This window comes from Ornithorhynchus anatinus, chromosome 3, assembly GCF_004115215.2.
Source record: "Ornithorhynchus anatinus isolate Pmale09 chromosome 3, mOrnAna1.pri.v4, whole genome shotgun sequence".
In the NCBI taxonomy this organism is placed as follows: domain Eukaryota; kingdom Metazoa; phylum Chordata; class Mammalia; order Monotremata; family Ornithorhynchidae; genus Ornithorhynchus; species Ornithorhynchus anatinus.
The window spans coordinates 69,267,534-69,287,368 of record NC_041730.1 but is presented as its reverse complement, the minus strand read 5'-3'; the positions used below and the strand labels follow the sequence as shown (position 1 = coordinate 69,287,368).

At 39.3% G+C, this 19,835-nt stretch overlaps 1 protein-coding gene across 5 annotated transcripts in view; it reads right to left on the bottom strand.

The window, feature by feature from the left end:
• Positions 1-1,094: 1,094 nt before the first annotated feature.
• Positions 1,095-19,835, bottom strand: part of RAB27B (RAB27B, member RAS oncogene family) — a 208,360-nt gene continuing 189,619 nt past the window's right edge. For all 5 annotated transcript variants that reach the window (XM_029060670.2, XM_029060671.2, XM_029060672.2 and 2 more), the window contains 3 exons: positions 17,986-18,089; positions 11,600-11,723; positions 1,095-5,812 (listed from right to left, as the gene is read on the bottom strand). In XM_029060670.2, coding sequence (XP_028916503.1) covers positions 5,623-5,812; positions 11,600-11,723; positions 17,986-18,089 — 418 coding nt within the window. In that variant the 3' untranslated portion in view covers positions 1,095-5,622. The remainder of the gene's footprint in view (positions 5,813-11,599; positions 11,724-17,985; positions 18,090-19,835) is intronic.

Sequence of the window (19,835 nt, the reverse complement as noted above, 5' to 3'; positions counted from 1 at the left end):
CCTTCTAATTTTAAAAGGGAGCCTTATCAGAAATGTAAATCCCCTCAGTGGCCTATGAGAGAAACAGTGCTTGAGAAGCAGTGTGGCTTAGTGGAAAGAGCATGGGGCAGGGAGTCAGAGGACCTGGGTTCTAATCCCAGCTCTGCCATATGTCCATTGTGTGATCTTGGGCAAGTCACTTCACTTCTCTGGGCCTCAGTTACCTCATCTGTAGAAAGGGAATAAAGAATGTTAGCCCCATGTGGGACATGGATTGTGTCCAAACTGATTAGCTTGTATCTACCCCAGTGGTCTATTAAGCACCTGGCACACAGTATAAGTCCTTAACAAATATCACAAAAAAATGCTAAAAACAGCTTCTGAGGTTGAATTTCAACATCAGGATGCCCTATTTTCCTATACAATAGTTGCTTGTACCCTTACAGATTTGAGTTATCAAAATGTATTTCTTGTAATGATTTAAGGTAAAACAGCAGATTTCCTATCTGGTGGTCATATACCACAAGTCTACAAATCTGGAAGCATAATGCCAAGAACATTTTTTTTTTTAACTTGGGGGAACACCTACAGGCTGTGAAATTCAGCATCCCTGCTCTGCCACTTGTCGACTGTGTGACTGTGGACAAGTCACTTCACTTCTCTGGGCCTCAATTACCTAATCTGTAGAAAAGGAATAAAGAATGTTAGCCCCATGTGGGACCACCTGATTACCCTATATCTACGCCAGCACTTAGAACAGTGCTCTGCACATAGTAAGTGCTTAAATACCAACATTATCATTATTATTATTATTTCACCTGATAAAATTTAACTTCCTGGTTCTAAGAGACAAAGCTTTTCTGGTTTCAGGAGGCTTTTATGATCAAAATTTTAATGGGTATTTTCTCAAAGGAATGGCTTAAATAGATTGTACTTTAAAAAAAAATTCACAATTTTAAAAAGTGTGGAAATGTTCTGAACAGACATTGTTCTACACATCCAAATCACTTGAAAAAAGAGGTCACCTGTTTCCACAGCCCTGGAAAAAATACTGATTTGAATCTGTAGAATATCCAACCAAAATATTGTGACAAAGATACCCAAGATACCCAGCACCACTAATAAAAATGAGTTTTTATTTGAAAATAACAGTGCAGAAACTCAATCACAGAATGCATTCCTCAACCATAGTATACAAACCCAGACACCAGTGAATTATTGGACAATAGTTTTGGAGGGTTTTTTTTGCTTTTTTTTTTTTTTTTTAAAGCCACAGAAACTTTGGTACAACAAATTAATGACATAGTGTTTGGCAGGCACCACAGTCTGCCATGGGGCATATAGAATCAAAATACCATGTTTAACTGTGTCAATCACATTTTAGCACTAAATGAAACAGCTAGAGATCTGCATTCTAGAAAGCAAACATAAAAACAAGAAACCATGCTTAAAGTAACATAACATTGGAGGATCTATTGAAGGTAAATTATCAAATACATTAAAACATCTCAGTGTTCTAAACAAAATGGTGTCTACCTTTTAAAAACTTAACTAAGGCGGAACAATTTCATTTCCATAAATAATTTCAGATACAATTGGTATCTCTTTATAGGCTATGTACACCAAAAGCCCTATTGCACATAAAGATGTCACTGCCTAAGATGTGCTTCCTAGACAATAAGATCAGCATCGGAGTTACTCAGTCACTGAAAGGAACAGGGGATGAAAAAAACCCATCTTTAAAAGGAGAAGAACTATATCAAAAGCACAGTCCTGATCTACTCAATTTACAGTGATCACCTCTGGTGGACAGTTTACCTATTTCCAAGACCAAACCTCCCTTAACTCAATTGTTAGGACTATGAAAAGAAAGCAGCTGAAAAACAGAATTTAAGTCAAGTAGAAAATATGATTCTTTGACCATTTCCACTCAGGGACACTTCCACTTGGCTTTTTGAGTTGTTCGTCAAGGTACTAAGTTTGGACTTTCTGCTTGTTCTAAAAGTGAAAGAAAAAATATCTCAGCTCCCATGCTGCTCCTGAAGGGAATCTCTTGAAATAAATAGCCCTGGTAGGACAATCCTGGAGATTTCAGTTCCTCAACAGGGTGTTAGCAGAGAGGGAATGGTAATATTCTAAAAGTACAACAAAATAACCACATGCAAAATCAAAGGATTTCCCCACTCTTGGTAAAGTCTCCATGAGCTGAGTTCTATAGAAATCTGTCACTGTTCAGAAAAGCTGACAAATATTTGTCCAAAAGTAGGCACAAAAATCCTTTTCATCTTAGGTGTATATATTCATTATGTTAAATATCCCCTTTGTTACAGTATAACTAAAATTCCTACTGAAATACAAGTGTTTCTTCATTGATCTCTCACCATACAATATATTTCAAGGATCTAACTGATTTGCCCTCCATAGAATAATTCTAAGGTGAATGTTTTTTGGTTTTTTTTTCTGAAATTCTCTGTACAATGAACAGCAACTCCTCTTTGAGTTTACATTCAGGAATGATTGGTTTCATTGGCTCTAAAACATCAGGCACCATTCAACAAACAATATTCTGATTGAGAATTTACCTATTCAATAGGCATCTTTGACTTCTCCACAGAAATATTATTACAAGCAGTAGAGCAAATTGCTTTTCTCTTGGTAAACCTCCATGGTAACATCTCACATTTTAATTTTCAGTGGATTATAATTTTGGATAATACCTTGTCTGAATTGATAGTAGTGATAACTGCTTGCATCAAATTATCCTAAAGGCTACTTGCTAGAATTCACAACTCTGAGGCAACTAAGTTTGTCTTTGCTTTACAGATCATAGAACTAGTCACAGAGATTTTGCCAAATACAAGCATTACTTTCTAACCTTTAGTATATTTCTGTGTCCACAAGTCAGATTTCTATCTTCCTAATGCCTGTCCTTGAAAAAATATCTCTGGGATTAATTTGTGGAATTTAATTTCCATTAAAAATACATAAAATATTTTTGAAAACTGAAACAAGCTATTTTCTCCTAATTTGAAAACTGTTATTAGATTTTAAAATTAACTTTAGATATCGAAAACATTATTCCATTAACATAAAGTGTCTTTGTTGAGTACTCAACAGCCAAGACTCTTTCTTGTGCTTAGATTAAAAGGGGATCTTTAAAGGAATATCAATTAGAATTCCTCCAAATTAACAATCCATTACTGAATTGGACCACACACACACACACACACAAAAAACTAGTAGTAGCAGCTCGGAAAACATGAACACTCAGGCACATACACAGCCAGTGGTTCCCTTTCAATTGTCAAAGAGCACCTGGAAACATACAATTATGGTCAATTGACCCAAGATGACAAAACATGAGGTGTTTTTTTTGTTTTGATTTTTCCTGAACCTGACATGGAGGCAACATGAATAAATCTGATGACAGCCTACAGAATCTTCTGGCAGTATTGGGAGAAAAATACATTAATATGTATTCCTACAGGTTAATGAAGAAAGTTTGCATTTTTCTTTTTTTCCTTTAGTCAAATCACAATTTTTTTCCTCACTAGGATGAAGTAGAATGTTTGCAGGTTTTTGAAAGTTAAGTCTTCTAGGCTCATTTTCTAAGTAGATTTAGATTTTAAAGTTGATTTTGGACTTTAATCATCAAAAGCATAAAGTATGGACAGGCAGCCCCTTATGTAAATATGTTAATGAAGTCTGCTTAATGCCCTTAAAAATACTGGGATCTGTCTACTAGCCTCAGAGAAAGGGCTCACTGTCTTACCAAGTTTTATGAGATATATTTTAGTTGAAGAAGTCTTAGATCCCAGAAGTATCTGAGGCACATTTCATGCTTCATCTCAAGACTTCTCCAGGAAAGGGAAGAAAGAAAATCAAGAAAGCACAACCTAAAATTCAGAAAGAAGAATGTACAATGAGATCCCAAAAGCTGGATCAGCAGTTGCCCTACCAGTGGAAGAGAACAGGATTTCTGCTGGCTCTGTCTTCCATTATTGTGTATCTGAGTCATAGGCTGGCAACAATCCACGTTGTTAGAGAGAGAGCTTGCTGTGGTAGACCACCAAGCAACCTCCCACCAAGTAAAGGAGGCCTGAAAGCAAGAAGATCCACTCTGGAGTTCACCTGAATTGGCAAAGAATCGGGAGAACCACCAGTTTGCTTAGCTGGTACATTCCACAGCCCACCTGAGAATCACTATTAAATCTCAGATGCAGCAGACAAGTAGCTGCCTTCCAGGAAAGACTCCTAACTGCTAAGAAGTGAAAAGCACTAGGGCAGAGTGGAAAGAGATGGCTTTATTCAAGCCAGCAAACAGCAGTGTTTAATTCGCAAAATGATCTGGGCTCTACTCTTGAAACATCTTCTTTCGTCTGTGTGTCTGAGGCACAGCAGGAAGGAGAAGCCCTTTTCAAATAGCACTTTGCTGAGTAGGATGGGAAGAAGAGGAGAAAGGTATAAATAGGAATATAAGGGATGAAAGCCCCTTTCCCAAAGATGGGAATAATGAAATAGCATCAAAATAGGGGCTGGGGGTGTGGTTTTTTGGCACATGTGTTCTGCGAGGCTATTTCTCTATGTTCTGGAAATCAAATTTCAAGAACAAACTCTGTGGAGTTCTTTAGAAAGGGAAAATGTTTAAGATAAAAATGATTATGAATCAGTACAGTTCAGTAATTATTCTTCTACAAGCATGTCTCCATCACAAACAGTTGGGCTTTTCTTTTTACAAGACCAAAACAAAAAGGGAACTCGATGTTAAATATTGATATCCGTTACTACCTAATGGTCTGGGGTTTGGGCTCTATTCAGCTCTGGATTCTATGACTAAGAGGGCCTCTTGTCCTTTTAAAAGTTGCGATGCTGAAAAACATTAGAGGGGATATGCATGGTTTAGGATTTACAATTTGACATTGTTCTTGGCAGGTAAAAATCATTTTTAATATTTAGATACAACCAAAATGATTAAATCAGGTGAGCCTTCCCTACTGGCTATTAATACAAATATGGATGTTATAATACACAATTCCCTGAATTTAATGACTAGTTACCCTCCCTGTAATCTTTTCACTTACTTGGTCTTTCAGGTACTCTATTCTCTGTACATACAGTAAGGTCATTCTTAATGCATCACGTGAAATTCTTTGCTTGGAAAATCACTTTAGTTAACACATTATTTCTGATGCAAATACACCAATGTATTAATCATTAGATTCTATAAAAGAAACAGATGCATCCTATGTAGCTTTCTTTTTTCTTAATTTGATAACCTTCAATATATAGGTCTCACAACAAAAGTGAATGCTGTTCTTTTTTCTGATTAAAAAGACCCAAACATTTTCTCCCCCTGCCTCACAGACAATGCTACTGAGAGAAGCACTTTTGGAATGAAAATCAAAAAAGAAATTGCATTTCCTTTAAGGTGAAAACATGTTGGAAAATTGTTGTTTCACCACAGAGAGGCCTCGATCCCTTGGAACAATGATAATTATCTTTAAAAAAAATTAGTTTCCTGGTGGGAAAGAAAATAAAAATGTAGCTCTGTGAGGCCTGTGGAAACATCAATTTAGTAGTTGGTCACCCATTTTCTGATCAAATATTTTCATGGGGTTCTTGATTCTTAGTTGAAAGGGAAATCTAGCAGGCACACTTCTTTGCTGCTGGTTTTTCTCCATCAAGCTTCCCCGAGTTTCCTCCATTGGCAGCATCTGGAACTTGGGTCTTGTCCACACACTGTTCCATACGTTTCATTATTAAGTCCAGGAGGGTGTCCACAGCCTTTTCCACATTTTGTCCGGTAGCTGCACTTGTCTCAAAATATGGAAGGCTAGGAATAAGAACAGCAAAACAGAACACTCTGGGAAATCTCATCGTGACACAAAATACCCAAAAAAAAAAAACCCTCATAGAAAGTTACAAAATAACAGACCTAATAGATAGTTGTCTCAGCCAATTCCAGTGAGGAAATTGAAAATCAATAATTTTGAAAGGAACACACTGCTTGCTAGTGTTTTAATTAATAGACTATTCAGATATTGACTAGTGAAGGTCCCCAAAGGCATACTTTAATCTGACATGTACTCTGTATGCAGTACATTTCCCAAGTGGATAACTGAATTTCTTTTGGAGTTCTGAGGCTCCTGGAGCCAGAATAACCTGAGCAACTCTTGGTCTGGAATAAACAATGTCAAGTGGAAGACCGGTAATTTTCCAGTCTTACTTGACTTGCCTGTTTATTCTGCATGAAATGAAGATTCAGTGGATTTATCTCCGGTTATCTAAAAGCTTGTGGTTGGAGATTTGGCTACCTTAAACTCTTAGAAATAATTTTCTAAATTAAGGACAAAAATGTGTAATATTTATCAACCTATCACATGCACCCCCGATTCTCAGTTTCATCTTATTTTTTTGGCTCCCATTTAGAACAGTGGCAGAGATTCCATTTGCATTGTAGCTAATGAGCTGAGTTTTATAATGATGACAATGATAATAATAATATTAATAATAATAATAATTGTGGCATATGTTAAGCATTTGCTATGTGCCAAGCACTGCACTGGACTCTGAGGCAGATGCAAGATAATCAGGCCTAATGGATAGAGCTCAGGCCTAGGAGTCAAAAGGACCTGAGTTCTAATGCTGCCTCAGCAGCTTGTCTATGTGACCTTGGACAAGTCACTTCACTTCTCTAGGCCTCAGTTACCTGATCTGTAAAATGGGGATTAAGACTTTGAGCCCCATGGACTATGTTCAATCTGATTAGCTTGTATCCATCTCAGCATTTAGTACAATGCCTGGCATATAGCAAGTGCTTAACAAATACCTTAAAAAAAATAGGTCAGAGAGTCCCTAACCCGCATGGGGCTCACAGTCTAAATAGGATGAAAAACTGTTATTTCCAGGCCGAGGTTCTTTCCACTAGGCCACAATGCTTCTCTCAAGCACAGCCCGCTTTGTAAACCGAAACCAAAGGAAATAGGAAGAGAGGGTAAGATTCAGATCTCCCTTAAATTTTCACTGATTTTCTTTCTGTACATTTACAGAATACGAGGGTGGTCACTTAAAAAAAAGTTTTCTTCCCATTTACTAAGCTTCAAAACTTTGCAAATACATGTATGTAGAAGTTAGGGCAGTCCAGGGGTACAGGGAGTAGTGAGTGAGTTCATCTTCTGAATCAAAAGCAGTCCATAATTAGCTGAAGCTACCTTAGGTACCTCATCTCCAAGCCTACATTTTGTGATTATTTATGAAGTGTCTAAGAGTTAATTCCACTGTTTATGGACTATAAACAAAGGACACTCCATTAAGAACTGGAATGAGTTTTCAGCTCAGTTGTCATGAACTTTCCACACTAAACAGCTCTATCCCTGAGATGAAATGTCAGCAAAGCCCTAGGTTCCTCCTTACCAAAAATAAGCTAAAGGTAAGATCCTTGAGGGCAGGAATTATGTATCTTTCTTCCATTGTTCTTTTCAAAGTACTTTGTGCAGTAAGTAGACACAAAGACTAATTACTTGATTGATAACTGTTGGCTGAAAAAGTGACACTTCTTTGAAGGACCAATCTAGCCTTTAGCTCCTAATATCCTTCAGATAATGGACAGGATAATACACTGGCCTTTAACTCTTCAAATATATTGGATAAATCAATCACTTAATGAAAGGTATTTACTGAGCAGTCATGGGGAATAGAACAGGGCTTAAATTAGGGTGGGTCTAACAGGGCAAGAGAGTTTTCATACATCTAACCCACTGCTTAGTACAGTGGTTGGCACATCGTAACCACTTAATATCATTACCATATCACTGTACTACGATCTGTGCCCTTTAGGCATTTGGTATTTGCCCTATCCTCAACTCCATAGCAGTTAAGTACATATCTATAAATTATTTCTCTATATTTTGTCTCACCTTCTAGACTGTAAGCTTGTTGTCGGCAGGGAACTTGCCTATCAACTCTGTTGTATGGTACTATGTACTATTGTACTCTGTTGTACTGTACTGTACCAACTCTGTTGTATTGTACTATTGTATGAGAAGCAGCTTGGCTTAGTAGAAAGAGCACAGGCTTGGGAGTCATAGGTCATGAGTTCTAATTCCACCTCTGCCACTTGTCAGCTGTGTGACTTTGGGCAAGTTACTTAACTTCTCTGTGCCTCAGTTACCTCACCTTTTAAGACTGTGAGCCCCTTGTGGATGACCTGATGATAATAATAATTATGGTATTTGTTAAGCGCTTACTATGTGCCAAGCACAGTACTAAGCACTGGAGTAGATACATGGTAATAATAATAATGTTAATTTTGGTATTTGTTAAGTGCTTACTATGTGCTGAGCACTGTTCTAAGCACTGGGGTAGATACAGGGTAATCAGGTTGTCCCACACGAGGCTCACAGTCTTAATCCCCATTTTACAGATGAGGTAACTGAGGCACCGAGAAGTTAAGTGACTTGCCCAAGGTCACACAGCTGACAAATGGTGGAGCCGGTTTTAGAACCGATGACCTCTGACTCCTAAGCCCGGGCTCTTTCCACTGAGCCACGCTACTTCCCTAAAAGGAGCTGCTTCCCCAATAATAATGGTATCTCTTAGGTACTTACTAAGTGCTGAGCACCATTCTAAGCGCTGGGGTAATAATAATAATGTTGGTATCTGTTAAGCGCTTACTATGTGAAGAACACTGTTCTAAGTGCTGGGATAGATACTTGGTAATCAGGTTGCCCACATGAGGCTCACATTCTTAATCCCCATTTTATAGATGAGGTAAGTGAGGCATAGAGAAGTGAAGTGACTTGCCCATAGTCACACAGCTGACAAGTGGCAGAGCTGGGATTCAAACCCATGACCTCTGACTCCCAAGCCCGGGCTCTTTCCACTGAGCCACGCTGCTGTCCCACAAAGGCATCACAGTCTTAATCCCTGATTACCTTGCATCTACCCCAGCACTGAGAATAATGCTTGGCACATAGTAAGTGTTTAACAAATGCCATCATTATGATGATTATTAGTCTCCCAAGTGTTTAAAACAATATTCTACACCTAGTTAAGAGCTCAGTAAATACCACTGATAATGATTGTACACAGTAAGTAGAGAAGTGCAGCACACTAATAATGTTGGTATTTGTTAAGCGCTTACTATGTGCCGAGCACTGTTCTAAGCACTGGGGTAGACATAGGGGAATCAGGCTGTCCCACGTGGGGCTCACAGTCTTCATCCCCATTTTACAGATGAGGGAACTGAGGCACAGAGAAGTTAAGTGACTTGCCCACAGTCACACAGCCGACAAGTGGCAGAGCTGGGATTCGAACTCATGAGCCCTGACTCCAAAGCCCGTGCTCTTTCCACTGAGCCACGCTGCTTCTCTGCACTACACTCTGCACACAGTAAGTGTTCAATAAATACCACTGATTGATCATCATCATCATCATCATCGTTGAGGGTTTGAGCTTTTGGGGGAGTCCAGGAATGAAGGTTGGGAAATGGGTAATTAGTTACCTTGGGGGAAGAGCAAAGTAAAAGGTCTTTTTCCCTCATAATCCCAAATAACCCATAAAAATCCCACATAAGAAGATGCCCCAACTTCTATGAGGGCTCTGGTTACTGCTTAGACCTGTCTACTGTCCACATTGCTCTTCCTGCTCCAGTTGACCACTGTGGGACTGAATCCCCACCTTCTCAACCATAGGAACACTAGGTAGTTTGGGCTGGGATACTCTGGAGCCAAGGACTATTGCCTGGAATAGTGGATGGTCTGAACCACCTCCTCCAAAAACTGTGCAGCCATATATTTTAATGTTAACTTGGGTAATTTTAAACTGCTTTCTGTTACTTATTCTCATAGTTTTATGTGTCTGTCCTACACTAGATTGAGAGTCCTTTGTGAGATTAGGACTGTGTTTTATGGATTATTTTGCACTTATTCTAGGGCTCAGAACAGTGTTTTGCACAAATAATAATGAAAAAGAAGTCCCCCAAAACTTTCTCCTTTTCAGAGCACCAGAACACTATACTGGAGAATACAATTATATTTAAAAGAGAAGAAGAAGTTAAGAAAGTTGATTTTTTTCCCCAAAAGAAGTGGGATTGTAAAATGGAATATTACATTTTAATTCTTAATTATTTATTTTTGGAACTCAGACTTATAGCTGTAATTGGACTTCCAGCAAATTCATAGTGATAGTGAATCTTAAATTAGAGAAAGCTTTTCTTTGTGTTCCCTTTCCATTTAAGGAAGAGTCCATTTTCTTTCTAAAGTTATCAAAACAAGATTTTTTTGACACTTTAGATGTCTATGAGTAGGTCAAAAATATGTCACTCTGTGGATTCACAATGAAATAGGAATGACAATCTGGATTTTAATGAGGATATGATACTATGGTCTTATGCTCTAGCACCAGGGGTGAGAAATCTGTGTTCCATACTCAAAGGCATCAACTCTGTCTTCTACATTTTTTGTATGCTCTCAACGACTGTTAATTTACATTGTTAATGGAGTCCTCTGCATACATCAGGTACGCATAAAGTACTGATGATGATCACAGGCAAAGCAGCAAAAAACAGTGTGGCTTAGTGGAAATGGGTTGGGGATGAGGGAACCTGAATTATAATAATAATAATGTTGATATTTGTTAAGCACTTACTATGTGCAGAGCACTGTTCTAAGTGCTGGGGTAATAATAATAATAATAATGTTGGTATTTGTTAAGCACTTACTATGTGCAGAGCACATTCTAAGTGCTGGGGTAGACACAGGGGAATCAGGTTGTCCCACGTGGGGCTCACAGTCTTCATCCCCATTTTACAGATGAGGTAACTGAGGCACAGAGAAGTTAAGTGACTTGCCCACAGTCACACAGCTGACAAGCAGCTGAGCCGGGATTTGAACCCATGACCTCTGACTCCCAAGCCCTTGCTCTTTCCACTGAGCCACACTGTTCTGCCACTTGTCTAATGTGTGACCTAGGGCAAGTCACTTCCCCTTGACTCTATTTATTGCCATTGTTCTTGTCTGTCCGTCTCCCCCGATTAGACTGTAAGCCCGTCAAACGGCAGGGACTTGTTCATTCCAAGCGCTTAGTACAGTGCTCTGCACATAGTAAGCGCTCAATAAATACTATTGAATGAATGAATGAAAAGTCACTTAACTGCTCTGTGCCTTAGTTTCTCATCTGTAAATGGGAATTCAATAACCGTTTTCCCTCCTACTGTTTCTGATTTCATTATCTTGCATTTACCCAAGTGCTTAGAATCTTTTAGACTGTGAGCCCTTTGTTGGGTAGGGATTGTCTCTGTTGCCGAATTGTACTTTCCAAGCACTTAGCACAGTGCTCCGCACACAGTAAGCAATCAATAAATGCGATTTAATGAGTTGAATGAATGAACAATGTTTGGAGTAGAGTAAGCACTTAAATACCACAATTATTATCAGTAGCATTATTAATATCTTTTAATTTAAATAGAAAAATAATACTACGATCATGGAGAACATAAACTGCTTTGGAGAAGTAAACTCAACTCAACATTGAACAAGCCATGTTTGTGGATTTTGACAAGGCATCCCGTCTTTTCTCGAGCATTTTCATGTGGATAAGATGAATTCTCTTAAATTCTTACCCATACTTGTCTGCGAGATCTCGTGCTTGTCGTTCGTTCACCTCCCTCTGATCTGATAGGTCAGCTTTGTTGCCTATTAATACTATATCCGGATTTTCACAGTACGCATTAGCTTGCAGTTGGCCTGAAAGCAGATCAGAACAAAGAAATTAATCTTGTGATGAAAAATGGTTGCTCAGACCCAAGATCCTATAACAAAAAATAGCCAAAAGTACTTCCTCCCTTCCTCAGAAATAGATATAGCATCTCAAGTGTGAAATCCTCAGGATTAGAAAGTGCTATCATTGTCACCTCTTTCTCCATGTAAATGCAGTACCATAAGAGATATACGCTACTGCTCCTTCTCCTGTCTCCCTGTTTAGAAATTTGATGGGCAAACTTTTTGTTTGTGTAGGACACTGGAGTTGTTAATGCTACTTGGCATTGCCTGGTGAGAGAGCATGGCCTTTTCTGGATCTTCAGTTGTTCTTTGGGCACAGCTGAGACTGCCTGGAAGGGTGTGGTCCAAGGCAGAAAGCAGATCTGAGGTCAGTAGGCCCTTCCGCACCTTCAGTGGCCAAAAGAAAAGCAACCCCTCATTGAATGGGGACACTGAACCACACATTTTTGATACAATTTCCTACATCACAGAGGGAGAAAATGCCAGTTGAAGTTTTTAATTCTTTTTAGGCAACTGAAATAACTCCTTTTCTCATCCCTCAGGAATTGCCCAAAGGCAGTAGAATTGCCCAGACCACAGGAAATTTTCAGTCATTTTTATAATAATAATAATAATGTTGGTATTTGTTAAGCACTTATTATGTGTAGAGCACTGTTCTAAGCGCAGGGGTAGATACAGGGTAATCAGGTCATCCCACGTGAGGCTCACAGTCTTCATCCCCATTTCACAGATGAGGTGACTGAGGCACAGAAAAGTTAAGTGACTTGCCCACAGTCACACTGCTGACAAGTGGCAGAGCCGGGATTCGAACAAAAAATCTGAAGTAGTACATTTCAACTAGGGAACAGTGTGTTTTATTGTTAAACAGGAGTCCTATTTAAATTCAGTATATTTTGTAAGATGTTTCCTTCACTGAGTAGCTTAATAAATGGATAAAATATAATTAATGCATGACAGTTTACTCCATATAGGATAAAACAAGAACATGTTGAAGAACATTCAACATGAGGTTTTAAGTTGGGTACACAAAGAACAATAATGATAATTGTGGCATTTGTTAAATGTTTACTGTGTGCTAAATACTCTACTAAACACTGGGGGAGATAAAACAAGATAATCAGGTCACACAGTCTCTGTTCCATTTAGAACTCACAGACTACGGAACTAACTATGGTATTGTTAAGCACTTACTATGTGCCAGGCATTGTACTAGGCACTGGGGTAGATATGAGCAAATCGGGTTGGACACAGTCCCTGTCCCATGTGGACTCACAGTCTCAATCCCCTTTTTACAGATGAGGTAACTGAGGCCCAGAGAAATGAAGTGACTTGCCCACACAGCAGTCACACAACAACCCCTATCAATCCCACAGTAGAAGGAGCTGGAATTAAAACCCATAATTTCTGACTCCCAGTCCTGTGCTCTAATCATCATGCCATGCTGTTTCTCAAATAGGAGGGAGAACTAGCATTGAATCCCCATTTTAAAAATGAGTAAACTGAGGTGCAGAGAAGTTAAATGACTTGTCCAAGGTCACACGTCAGACAAGTGGCAGAGCTGGGATTAGAATCTAACTCCTCTGCTTCATAGGTCCATGCTGATTTCACCATGCCACTTTTCCTCTTTGGAAGATAAGTGAAAGAGCAGTGTGGTAATCACAGGATGTCCTAAAAGACTACATTGCTTTAAACAATCAGTCAATCATATTTATGGAGCACTTACGGTGGGCGGAGCACTGTACTAAAAACTTGGGAGAGTACAATATAACAAACAATATAACTGATACATTCTCTGCCCTTTACTAAATAAGTTAAACTCTCCTCTCTAGGATGACTTAATAAAAATCTCTCAAAAAAAAAAAAAGGATGGACTTAATGAATGGATAAAATATAAATTAGTGTATGAAAGTTTACTCGATGTAGGATAAAACAAGAACAGGCCTTAATTTCAACATGAGGTTTTAAACTGGGTTCACAAGGAACAGTAACAATAATTGTGGCATTTGTTAAATGATTACCGTGCACTAAGCACTGTACTAAATACTGGGGGAGATACAAGATAATCAGATAATCTCAAAGAAAAAAGGATGGACTAAATAATTGCTTAGATTTCTCTTCCAGCCCTACAAGTCCATGATTCAATAATATCAATTGATACCTAGTTTGGGATTTTTTTTGAGGATATTTGTTTAGTACTTACTACGTGCCAAGCACTGTACGAAGTACTGGGGTAAATACAAGCAAATAAGATTGGCCTCAGTTCACACTCCACTTGGAGCTCAGTCTTATCCCCCATTTTATAGATGAGGTAACTGAAGCACAGAGAACTAAAGTGACTTGTCCAAGGTCACACAGCAGACAGGTGGTAGAGATGGGATTAGAACCAGGGCCGCTTAGTCCCACGTCCATGCTCTTTACCCTAGGACTCACTGCTTCTTGAGAATAATTGCAAATATAAATGTATGTCTCAGGTCACGTGAGTTTTCCCCTGTTGAGTCAAATCAACCTATAGACTGAATTACTGGTGGTGCCAATTCTGTCATTTCCTTTACTTTTCAGCGTTACCACTATCTATCCATCATTTCCGGAAGCTGCTTGACAGTACACAGGAATAATGCCAGCAGGATGTAAGATGGTATCTTTTATGCCTGGAACTACAAGCGTATCAGATTGCCTTCAAACCGCTGATTTTTCTTGACTAACAAAAACATTTTTGAAATGTTTTTGCTCCGGTCCATATTGCACTGGTCTAAGCATATCACCTCTGCCGGAACAGTCAAAATGCCCTCTACCAGGCCTTTAATCATGGTCCCATTCAGAGATCATCAAAATAGAACCTGGGGCACATTCTATTATTGCTAGCTGGATTATCCCAGCAATGGGCCTGCTGTGAACACTTTATTTTTTTTTTCAAAGTAAATGCTTCAGGTCTCCTGGGAAACTCAGCTCTGAGCATTGAAGGAGCAGCAGAAGGTAGGGATGGGGACAGGCTCATCTCATGGCAGACCATTAGTCCAATCCCTAGATCCAATTACAGCTTTTTAACTGCAGCAACTTTAATAAATGCTAAGGGGGCTGGAAAATACCACAGCTCCTGACACAAGACTTGCCCTCCAATAGATCCTTATTAAACGTTTCGAATGTGCTCATTTCAGTTACAGAGCTTAAAAGAGTCCTGTATTGTAGAGTACAGATATTATATATATTATGTCACATTAATATGGAAAAGTGGTTAAGAAACCACAATTTTTTGGCCGGTGACATCAACTAATCATGATAAAACAGCTGACATGCCTTCAGCGTGGTTGATTCTTCTCTTCCTAGAATCTAATCTTTCTTTGCTCTGACTCTTCAGAAATAGCAATCTCCAGGATTTCACAACTTTCCTCACTGATTATAAATTAAGTTATTTTGTGGATAATAATAATAAAGATAATTTTGTTGGATAGTGCCTGCCACAGAGTAAGTGCTTAACAAGTACCATTAAAAAAGGGTTTTAATATCACTTTTATACAATTGTCTCCCAAAACTATATCTCTAGTATATCTCACCTGTTCTACAAAGGTATATTCCCTCTTGTCTTTGGGCCTTCTCCACAGGGGTGACCTCCTGGAGCCTTAAATCAACTGGACCCACTTCACTTTTTCTTCTAAACTCTTTTTCTTTCACCTACATCCCTGTCAACAAGATGACCGTTCTTCCCTATGTCACAAGCTCACAATTTCTGATTTTACTTTCACGTCTCACTCTCATTTACCATTTAGATATTTTTTTCCTTTAGTGCCTGTTAGTTTTTCCACTAAAATCTTTACAAGATTCACCCCTTCCTCCCCACCCTTAAGACTGTCATCCAGGGTAAGATCTCAGTACCAATTGGACTGCTGTAAAAGTCCCCTTAAAGGTTTATCTTCCTTCAGTCTCTCCTCTTTCCATTATATCTTACATTCATCTATGTGAATCATCTTTATAAAATGGAGTTTGGAGCATTTTGTGCCCTTCAAAAATTTCCAAAGAGTTCCTACTGCTTCTTGCATTAAAAAAAAAGGCTTTTGACCATTGGCTTCAAGGAAGTCCATTACCTGGCTCATTCTTTTGTATCTGTTCTCTTCTCTCATTACACGCAGCTCACACTCTTCACATCTCCCAAGTAAATCTTCCAGCCCTTTGCTCTTGACTCTTCTACCTCACATCTTTGTTCCACAACTTTCCCATGAGGATCGCCGACTTGGCTTTGCAAAATCATATCTCATGGCTTAGTGAGAGCTTGTGCTTGAGAATCAGAGGCCCTGGATTCTAATCCTGACTCTGCCACTTGTCCTTTTGTGACCTTGGACATATCATTTACCTTTTCTGTGACTCGGTTTCCTCATCTGGAACTGGGTATTTAATAATGGAGAGAAGCAGTGTGGCTGAGTGGAAAGAGCACGGGCTTTGGAGTCAGAGATCATGGATTTGAATCCCGGCTCTGCCACTTGTCGGCTGTGTGACTGTGGGCAAGTCACTTAACTTCTCTGTGCCTCAGTTACCTCATCTGTAAAATGGGGATTAAGACTGTGAGCCCCATGTGGGACAACCTGATTCCCCTGTGTCTACCCCAGCGCTTAGAACAGTGCTCTGCACATAGTAAGTGCTTAACAAATACCAACATTATTACCTGCTCTCCCTCTTACTTAGAGTGTAAGCCTCATGTGGGACAGGGATGGTGTCTGATTTGATTATCTTGTATCTACTCCAGTACTTAATTCATTGTTTGGCACATAGTAACCGCCTAATCAATACCACAAATATGATGATAAGGATGATTACTATTAAAAAGTTACCTCGTCCAAGACTATCTCTGATCAGTTTTCTTCCTTTTCCAATTCTTGCTGTCTCATCAACTACCTTGACAGTAAAATATTAACCAAAATTATTTGTTCATTTGTAACCATTATTTATAACTATTTTCTCACTCTTAACTATAGTATATTAGTAGATTTAGAACCACTATCTTTCTGTTAGTGCCCATGGGGTAGTCATAAAATCTTTTTCATCTTTACTGTTTCCCAAGAACTTAGTTTAGTGCTCTATACACAACAGGAGCTTAATAAATACAGTTCGATGCTGATAAAATGAAGAAAACCAATCACAGATGGAAAATTCTGAATCTTTTTCATTATGTAGGTAGTTCACTTCTGTTGAAAAGCAGGTTCAACAGCTATGAACATGGGACGGCTGTGGCAGTCTAAATCATTGTGCAATGCTTTCTATTTCAACTAGCAAGTGGGAATTAATTCTCTGGGCATTTTGCCCATCTCCCTCTCTAGCATTAAAAACCTCCCTAGTGATGGTCTCTAGTATCAGTGCAATCTCCGTGCAAATGCAAAAGCTAGAAAAAACATGGGCAGAGCAACCAAATGATGATCCCGAAGGGCAGTTTTCCACCTTGTCTGTAACAACTGATTAGCTAGCGTCTGCAATCACCAATACAGGCATTTATGTATACATTTTTCATCCTTCGTTCTATTCAGACGCAACAAAAGAATCGGGGTCTCGGTATAAATAGACTGATGCATAGGATGATTGTCCTTATTACATATGGCCATGAGGGCTGCATTTATTTCCTGTGGATGGCTCCATCTTATTTGAAAGCTGGCATCTGAACTCATTGTGCCTTTTCATCATGCTGTGGGTAGCCTATTTTCTAGGACTTTGCTCTGGGTTCCATAAATTAGTCCTTATGAAACATAAGCCAGGGAGGTATTTTGGGACCAGGTATTTCTGTTATGCAAAAACATCCCTTTTCCCCTCTCAAAGCCCCCTCCATGAGTCCAACAAGTAGGAACAATTAGTTGTAAAAGCCACTCAAAGGAATACTAGCAAAGTGGAGTTAATGGCCTTTCATTAGAGGTAACTAGGGTGATGATGCATGAAATGTCTCCTGCTGAGGGCTTAGGTCAAATTGCAACCAAAATGCACTGCCAAATGAGACAACATATTTACAAAGAATTACACTGTGGGATCCAATGGCAAGAATGTTGGGAGGAATAGTGAGGGTAGAGTTAACTTCTCTGCACCTCTGCCACCCAGCCTCCTTTGAGACCATTACCGGCACCACTCTGAATATATTTTGTGCAACATACATGATGCGACGAGCCAGACAAGCAAGGCAAATTGGAAAAAAAAAAAAAACAGAAGCAGCTGCTAGTTCTGCTGTGGCAGACATAAGCTATCCAATCTCACTTACTCATCCAGTTTCTGACATTTAAGAAACTCTGTTGACTGGTGAGGTCAAACATTAATAGGAAACCCATGGCGTCTCTGAAAAATGCTGTGGTGAGGCTTCGAAACCTGCCAAGAGAGCAAGTAAAAGGTCATTAATAGCCATGATAATTACGATAAACTGAATTGCACACCGATAGTACCCTGTATTCCATTCAAAAGATGAGAGCAGGTTTCTAAATGTGCAGTAGACTGGACAGATCAAGAGGAAAGACCAACAAGAAATAGGAAGGGCAGGTCCTAAAATAATTTTCCTTCTAGAGTTCCTTTGTTGTTAGTTGCCTGCTACCTTGCTGTAATCAAAGGGGTGAGACAGTTGAGGGGGTGGAAAGAGCGAAAATGATAGAGGAGACTGCAGAAAAGATAAGCCAGGGAGATTGCTAAAGGGGCAGTGATGTTGATGAGTAGCTGTGGAAGGCATCTGAGGCAACAGTAGAATATCTAGAGGCAGGATAGAAAAAAAGATACTCTAGCAATTCTGCACTCCATAGGGGGTACTGAGCTTCTTGTTATTTGGACCAATAAGCATACACCTGACAATGAGAAAGGGTGTCTAATGTCTAAGGCTTTCCCTGACAAACCCCTCTTTTTGCCCACACTATTTTTGCTCTCCCCTCTGAATTGCATATACAATTAGGTCTGTATCCCTTAAGCACTCTGATACTTAACACACCCCTGCCTCACACACTTACGTATAAATCCTTACGGCCCCATCCGTAATTTATTTCAATATCTGTCTTCTTCACTAGATAGAAGGTCCTTGAAGGCAGGGCAGGTCTACCAACTCTATTGTACTCTCCCCAGTGCTTAGTACAGTGTAAAAGGTGGACCGTTTGGAAAGAAGACTGAATGTCATTAATGAAATTTGGAAGGAAGGGGGAGCTCAGCAGTGGTTTGGAGGAGGAGAAATAGCAATGGATTAGAGATCAGTGAAACAGGTACTGGACAAGTGAATGATGGCTTTGAAGACCAAGACAGAGGAAGCTCCCATGTTCTGTCTCAAAGCAAACAATACACCAGGCCTAGTTTAATGAATTTTACTTCTAAAGTCGGATTTCCATTGGGAACCTCTGACTGAAATTCTGGGACAGAAATGAAATAGCCATGCAGTGCTCTTCTAAATTTGTCTTGTGAACTATGAAATCAAACAATTCAGTGGTTTGTGGCACGGTGCATATAGTGTTTGTGTCCGAATCTTGATTTTTATTTTTGGGTGCGGAATCACAAGAACATGTAAAATTAATCCTTCTGGCCTGGCCAATTGGAAATCCAAGTCCAGCAGAACTTCTCAGATGGTGGGCAGCCTGGCCATCTTGTCCTCTTTCTATCTTTCTATCTAAAACAGAGTCAGTGTCCACACCTGTATATGTCTGTTTCTTCACTGAATTGCTTATTTTTGCTATCATTTATATCTCTGCTCTTCCCTTCTGACCAATTTTACGCTTGCAATTTGTCTCCTCAATTATACTGTAACCTCCTCAACCCAGGTTATTGTATCCTTTACTGCTACTCATTGTTTGCTCAAATGATGTGTTTTACATCTATTGTGTGTTTTCAAGTGCCTCCTACCGTACTCTGCCCAGAGTAGACACTTAATTAACCCTGATGCTGCTGCTGAAATAGTGAATCTTTATTCTGTATAGGTAATTGTGACAGGAACACTCGACTAATCAGCTTTGGATGTCCCATGCCCCAAGTATAACTCTAGTTGTCAACACATTCTCCCCCTGTCCTCCCTCCCCGATGCTCCTGGAGTAAAACTAGGAGTAGCAAGGTAAATCTCCACAATGGATAACATTTGCTGTCCTTAGTGAA